The following is a 6,232-nucleotide window of genomic DNA, read 5'->3' on the forward strand; positions in this document are numbered from 1 at the left end:
GGGCTTCGTCTACCGCTTCTCCGGTGAAATCAGCACCAGCCCGGGCGACATCGTCTCCGTCACCCAAGACGGCAAGGCGCTCGGCCTGTTCGTGCTTCGGCTCGACGGCAAGGTGGACAAGCACACCACGTTGGACGGCGAGCGCCCCCCTCCCGGCCTCCTCCATCACTCGCCCTCCGGCGACGTGGCTCCCGGCGTCACGGTCACCTCGGAGGCCCTCGGCGGCGTCGTGTTCACGTCCAGCCTGTCGACCGGCCTCGCGCAGCTGTCGCTCAACGACGGCGAGGCCGGGTACCAGCAGGCTCAGGTCGATAACTACGCGCGGGCCGTCGACGCGTTGCTCTACCGGCACGCCGTGACCACGGTCGAAATTTCTACTTTCTTCTCCAAGACGATCAGCATCGGGCCGCTCGACATCACGATCGCGTTCGACACGGAGAAGCTGGAGGGCAGCGTGTCGGCCTCGGTGCTCGGGATCTCGCTCGGTTCTGCCAAGATCAGCCCGACCTCGCCCGTGGACCTGAGCATCAACGTGTACCTGGCCAAGGCGAGCGTCAAGGTGTCGATCCACGACAACGGTCTGTGGCTGGAGGCGCACGCGAGCACGATCTTCGACGGGAGCGCGGACTACGGTCCATCCGAGATCATCCACTTCTAGATAGAGGATTCGCGACGGTCCGTGATCGACCACCGCGATGCGTTTCCGCTTGACTGACTACTCGTCTCTTCAGACTTCCCGGCCTCTGGCTGAGAGGTTTTGTTCGTCGCCTGCGGTCTCGATATATCGGTAAGTATGGCAGCTCGTGGACGGAGCAACTGGCGTTCGCGTGTTTGCAACTCTATACACGTGCGCGCTCGTTCGAGTTGCCGGCGCGAGCTTTCTGTTGCGCTGTTTTCTCTGTACTTTTAGTCGAAGGTGCCTCGAGACTCTCGAACAGCACGTTATATGCTCTTCTTGTATGCGCGTAGTATGATCGCTGCCTTAGCTTGTATCACGATGCCCGGAATATGCAGGTTCGATGATGCCCCAAGATCATGCTACAACGGATATAAACGCTTGCAACGCGCAGGGCGATTTCCGTCGCTCCGTCTCTCGTGCGCCCGAAACATTACGGATTACCGCACACAGTGTTGACGTTCAGTACACCTCCACGTAGTCGCGATTCAGCATTCATGCCCTATGGATTTTTCAATCTCAGGCGCCTCCGAATGTGCGAGCAAAAGCTAGCGTGAAAGGCACTCACAGCCAGTATCGCTTCTTTCTCGTCGTCTGCCTTAACCGCGCCCCAATTGCCCCAGTCGATGAAGTCGATCCCGTCGGGTTTCTTGAAAGTACCGTCGTCAGCCACCGGGTGATACACATAGTCGGAAAGGACGTGGATATTAGGCAGCTTAAGGTCTTCGTGTGTGATGCCGTAATGGAAGGCATACTACCGGCTCACGTCTCGGACGGAGAGGTGGAAGTTCTGCATAAAGGTCGCACACGCTGCGCGAGGAAAGACGGGGTCACGGGTGCGCTGCGGCGGCTTCGCGTCGCCGAGAGGGTTGACGTTGTGTTTCCACCCGTTGGTTGAGAGGAGAGAGCCTCCATCTATGAAGTGCATGATCATCCATGCCTTAGAAGGCGAGCCTGCGGGGGTGAACGCTCCTGCGGTGCACAGCTTCTTGATCTGGACGGAAGTGTGAGGAGAACTCGCATATATGCGACGTTATTGTCAGGGAATTGACCTTTGCGAGACCGTCCACCTCCTCCTGTATTTGATCCATTCTCACCGCGTTTTCGCCTTGCAGCGTCTTGGCGACCACCCGCTGCGGATCGGGGCAAGGCCATTCCTCGATGACCTGATATGCGCAGCCGTTGGATGCCTCGTCGGTTGCCGCAGGGATATACGAGATCTACGCGGGAGGAGTCCGAGTCAGCGACACTGACTACATAGTCTCAATAATCACCCACGGTACGGGTCTCAGCAGGAGCATGCTCGTCTTTGTATCGTTGTGGTAGCGACAATGGTCCTGCACCTTTCCCGGTCTCCCTATCTACATAGGGACAGATGGGAAACATGACTGCTCCGACAAATTCATGGATGGTTTATATGCAGAATATTTGACAGAGCTCACCACTTGCACTCGGGGTTGTGGTGTTGAGCACGAACTGATGCTAATCACCACCCGAGACCTGGAATGCGCCTGCGAGAGGAGCAAGAAAGGCGGGCCATATGCTGAAGGCGGGGTGCATGATGAGTGAGCCAACTGAAGATATCGTCTGCGCGGCCTTTTATGATCCGAACACCCTCAGCGCGTTTCATTGATCTCCCGTTTGTGATCCCACACGGGGAGGAAGCCCGACATCGACGACATTCTGACATCCGAGAGAGTACCGGCAGCTAAGCCACACGGTGAACGGTGGCGTCGTTTCAAGAACACGATGGCGAAATGTTGGAGCACTTCAACAATTTCTGACCAATAGAAGCGTTAGTTGTATGCGCACACTTCGGGGCGTGTAACCTGCTAGTCGACCTGATCGGGGGATAGTGACCGTTCAGCATCAGCTGAGAGTGCAGGATGACGGCGAAACGATGGTACCGGAGGCTAGTATTAGCGAGTGAATCTGGAGCTAATGTAGATGTTGATAGCATTCTGGCATGCATCCAATCGCAATGTTATCAGCCTTCACAGACAGTCCCAGAGGCTATGTCGGAGCTGCAGGCCAGGAATGTAGATTGAGATCTTGTTTCAAGATCAACAGTCCGCTCTGGAAGTTGAAACAACGGAAATGTATACGCCAAAGAGTTGAGTTCTCGCCCTCTTATAGCTCAGCGAGTACGATACAAGATGCCCGTGATGTTTGAGAGTATAAGCTCAGCATTGTCGTTGGACCGTAACGTTCGAGGATGAAATGGTCCCACGTAGCGCAGCTTCCATATTCGGACGAGTCCACGTGGGTGACGAACTGTGATGAAGTTGCTCGTGAAGCAACACACCACTCGCCCAAGCGTCACCCCGCACCGTACCTCGATTCTTCCTCCCTGACCTCCCTTCCTTTTATTTTGCTTCGTTTTTCTTCGGGAATCAGGATACGCTAGAGTCAAGATGGGTGTGGTCTCCAGCTGCTACGAGTCCTGCTGCGAAACATGCTGTGAGCCTCAGCTTCGCCGTTTGCACGGTGGTTTGATCTTGACTGACTGCGGCTGGCCAGTCCACTCGCGGAAGTCGCAATCCTATGAGCCGCTCTTGCTAGAAAACGAACGGGAAGCGGTCGCGGATCTTCTCCAGTTCCTTGAAAGTACGCCTTTCTCTCAGGTCTCACCCGGAACGTCTCCGGTATTCATGTCCTATCCTTTTACGCAGACAGGACGACGACCAACTTCTTTCAAGGCTCACCTCTTACCGCGCTCACCACCCTCTCTTTCTCTGACAACGTCGACCTACAACGGAGTGCAGCCCTCGCTTTCGCCGAGATCACCGAGAAGGAGGTCCGCCCCGTCGGCCGCGATACCCTCGACCCCATCCTCTTCCTCCTCAGCAGCCATGATACCGAAGTTCAACGAGCCGCAAGCGCAGCACTTGGTAACCTGGCCGTCAACAGTGCGTACCCCTTTCACGTCATTTGAACCTGAGCTGGGGATTGACTGCGGAATCGCTTCGCTTATGGTCGCGCAGCCGAGAACAAGCTGTTGATAGTGAAGCTCGGTGGCTTGGAACCCCTCATCCGACAAATGCTCAGCCCTAACGTCGAAGTGCAATGCAACGCCGTTGGCTGCGTTACTAACCTGGCTACGCACGGTAGGACCCTAATCTCCGCGTCTTCCAGGCACGCATATACTCAATGGCCTTGCCAAACAGACGACAACAAGACCAAGATCGCGAAGTCCGGCGCTCTCGTCCCGTTGACCCGTCTGGCTCGCTCGAAGGACATGCGTGTGCAGCGGAATGCCACCGGTGCTCTCCTGAACATGACTCACTCAGGTATGTCGCCCCTCTGACTCGGATACACGCGACGAATATAGTTCTCTTCCGCAGATGAGAACCGTCAGCAACTGGTCAACGCCGGAGCTATCCCTGTGCTCGTTAGTCTGCTCAACTCGCCCGACACGGACGTGCAGTACTACTGCACAACAGCCTTGAGTAACATTGCCGTGGACGGTGGGTGCCCTTGAACCTCGTTTTCGCCACTTCACCTAAAGTACTATATATAGGCGCGAATAGGAAGAAGCTCGCACAGAGCGAGCCCAAGCTCGTCACCAGCCTCGTTCAACTCATGGACAGTCCGAGTTTAAAGGTTCAATGTCAAGCCGCTCTTGCTCTTCGTAATCTCGCCAGCGATGGTGCGTGCCCTGTCATCGCGCCTATATACCCTTCCTGGCTTAGTTAACCACACGATATCCTACAGAGAAATATCAGCTCGAGATCGTTAAAGCCGACGGGCTCACGCCGCTCCTCCGTCTGCTGCAGTCCACCTACCTCCCTCTCATACTTTCCGCTGCAGCCTGTGTGCGCAACGTCTCGATCCACCCCCAAAACGAGTCGCCCATCATCGAGTCTGGCTTCCTACAGCCGCTCATTAACCTGCTCTCCTTCAAGGACAACGAGGAGGTACAGTGCCACGCGATCTCGACGCTCCGCAACCTCGCCGCGTCGTCGGAGAAGAACAAGACGGCGATCGTCCGTGCGGGCGCGATCCAGAGCATCAAGGAGCTGGTGCTCGAGGTGCCGACGAACGTGCAGAGCGAGATGACGGCGTGCGTTGCGGTGCTTGCGCTCAGCGACGAGTTGAAGGGGCAGCTGTTGGAGATGGGGATATGCGAGGTGTTGATCCCGTTGACGAATAGTCCGAGCTCGGAGGTGCAGGGCAATAGCGCGGCTGCGTTGGGTAACTTGAGCTCGAAAGGTGAGACTCCCTACGTCTCTGCCTGGTGAATCATGTTGCTGACGACTGTGCAGATGGCCGGACGGCAAGCGATGACTATTCCGCGTTCAACGATGTGTGGGATAAGCCGGAGGGTGGCATGCACAAGTACCTGTACCGGTTCCTCACCAGCACGGACGCCACTTTCCAACATATCGCCGTGTGGACAATCGTGCAGCTTCTCGAGTCCGGTGGTAAGTAATCACTGTCTACCTCGATCCTCATCGTGTAATCCAATCTCATATCTTCGCGTCTCCTCCCCTTCCCCACTTAGACCCGCAATTAATCAGCAACATCCGCAACTCGTCCATGCTCGTTTCCTCCATCCGGCAGCTGGCAGCCTCGCGGCAGTCCTCGCCGACGTCGTCCGTCGGCACGCCACGCTCCGGCGCCGGACGCTCGCCCGCGCGCTCGCAGTCGTACCAGGAGACGGAGACGGAGGGCCAGGGCGAGATCCAGCTGCTCGCGCGGCGGATACTCGAATTCGCGGACGCGGACGAGGCCGAGCTCGGGATGAGCCCGCCGGCGCGTGTGCAGTCGGATATCGGCGTGGGGTCGAGCGTCGAGGGCGGGAGCAGCGTGCACAACCATGAGGAGCTCCGGAGGAGCGTGAAGGAGGCGTTCAGCGGATCGTACAAGGGCCGGTGATCGCCGGAGGGCCCTGTACGGCTTGCGCTTGGATGGGCTGGATGATGCTACGTGGTGCCGTTGTGATGGCGAGATATAGACGTGCGGATGTGGTGCGGACCATGTTGACATATATATACTCTCTTTACGTTCAGTTTATTCCCCTTTCTTCCTTCTAGTTCCGTTTCCCGTTTTCCTCTTCTTTCGCTCTTGTGCTCCTCTAATATGTGGTGTGACCATCTTACGGTGGCCTGGTCTTTCGACGTTATTTCGGATGGTGAAGGGTGTCGGCCGTCTTTGTGCTTCTCATCTTCGAACGACCTACGTGTATCTAGTAACGAACGATGGGCGCAGGCAAACAAGTGCCCATCAATTTCATGCAAAGCCAAGCCTATACCGCAACGCAGGAGTGATATCTCATGAAGAATAGGGAGTGAAATTACGGTTGAACAGATGTGCAGAGAGCTCGGTTGGGCTCTTTTTTTATGCTAAGCTACAGATATGCAACACGACGATCATGACGAGATATGAGCTGGGAGACTAGGTAAAAAAAGTTCGATAACCTATATGCCACCCACAACGCGCCCGAGTATGTCCACCGGAACCCAACACCCTGCCCACGCAGCCTCCAAGACACCCAGTCGTTATTATATACTTATATCCAAGATGCAAACCCCCCTACCCCCCCCGCCCGCGCCC

At 56.4% G+C, this 6,232-nt stretch overlaps 4 protein-coding genes across 4 annotated transcripts in view; 2 read left to right on the forward strand and 2 right to left on the reverse strand.

Annotated features, from left to right (window-relative positions):
• Nucleotides 1-756, forward strand: PUNSTDRAFT_139931 (uncharacterized protein; the record flags this gene model as incomplete). Its single annotated transcript, XM_007378223.1, has 2 exons — nucleotides 1-675; nucleotides 732-756. A coding segment is annotated over one exon (658 nt), but the record flags the coding sequence as incomplete, so codon positions are not given.
• A 353-nt stretch (nucleotides 757-1,109) lies between these two features.
• Nucleotides 1,110-2,062, reverse strand: PUNSTDRAFT_129057 (uncharacterized protein; the record flags this gene model as incomplete). The annotated part of the gene is made up of 5 exons (XM_007378224.1): nucleotides 1,110-1,178; nucleotides 1,245-1,391; nucleotides 1,443-1,670; nucleotides 1,729-1,896; nucleotides 1,955-2,062. The coding sequence occupies 5 exons, from the start codon at nucleotides 2,060-2,062 to the stop codon at nucleotides 1,110-1,112; spliced, it is 720 nt and encodes a 239-aa protein (XP_007378286.1).
• Nucleotides 2,063-3,056: 994 nt separating this feature from the next.
• PUNSTDRAFT_48359 (vacuolar protein 8) lies at nucleotides 3,057-5,932 on the forward strand. The gene is made up of 10 exons (XM_007378225.1): nucleotides 3,057-3,136; nucleotides 3,197-3,283; nucleotides 3,349-3,585; nucleotides 3,661-3,783; nucleotides 3,844-3,966; nucleotides 4,021-4,143; nucleotides 4,197-4,325; nucleotides 4,391-4,888; nucleotides 4,942-5,100; nucleotides 5,181-5,932. Exons 1-10 carry the CDS (start codon nucleotides 3,091-3,093, stop codon nucleotides 5,552-5,554), a joined length of 1,899 nt encoding a protein of 632 aa, XP_007378287.1. The 5' UTR covers nucleotides 3,057-3,090; the 3' UTR covers nucleotides 5,555-5,932.
• A 34-nt stretch (nucleotides 5,933-5,966) lies between these two features.
• PUNSTDRAFT_78889 (uncharacterized protein) overlaps nucleotides 5,967-6,232 on the reverse strand; it is a 5,232-nt gene continuing 4,966 nt past the window's right edge. The window contains exon 13 of the mRNA XM_007378226.1: nucleotides 5,967-6,220. The gene's annotated coding sequence lies outside the window, so the exon portion shown is untranslated. The remainder of the gene's footprint in view (nucleotides 6,221-6,232) is intronic.

This window comes from Punctularia strigosozonata (assembly GCF_000264995.1).
Source record: "Punctularia strigosozonata HHB-11173 SS5 unplaced genomic scaffold PUNSTscaffold_1, whole genome shotgun sequence".
In the NCBI taxonomy this organism is placed as follows: domain Eukaryota; kingdom Fungi; phylum Basidiomycota; class Agaricomycetes; order Corticiales; family Punctulariaceae; genus Punctularia; species Punctularia strigosozonata.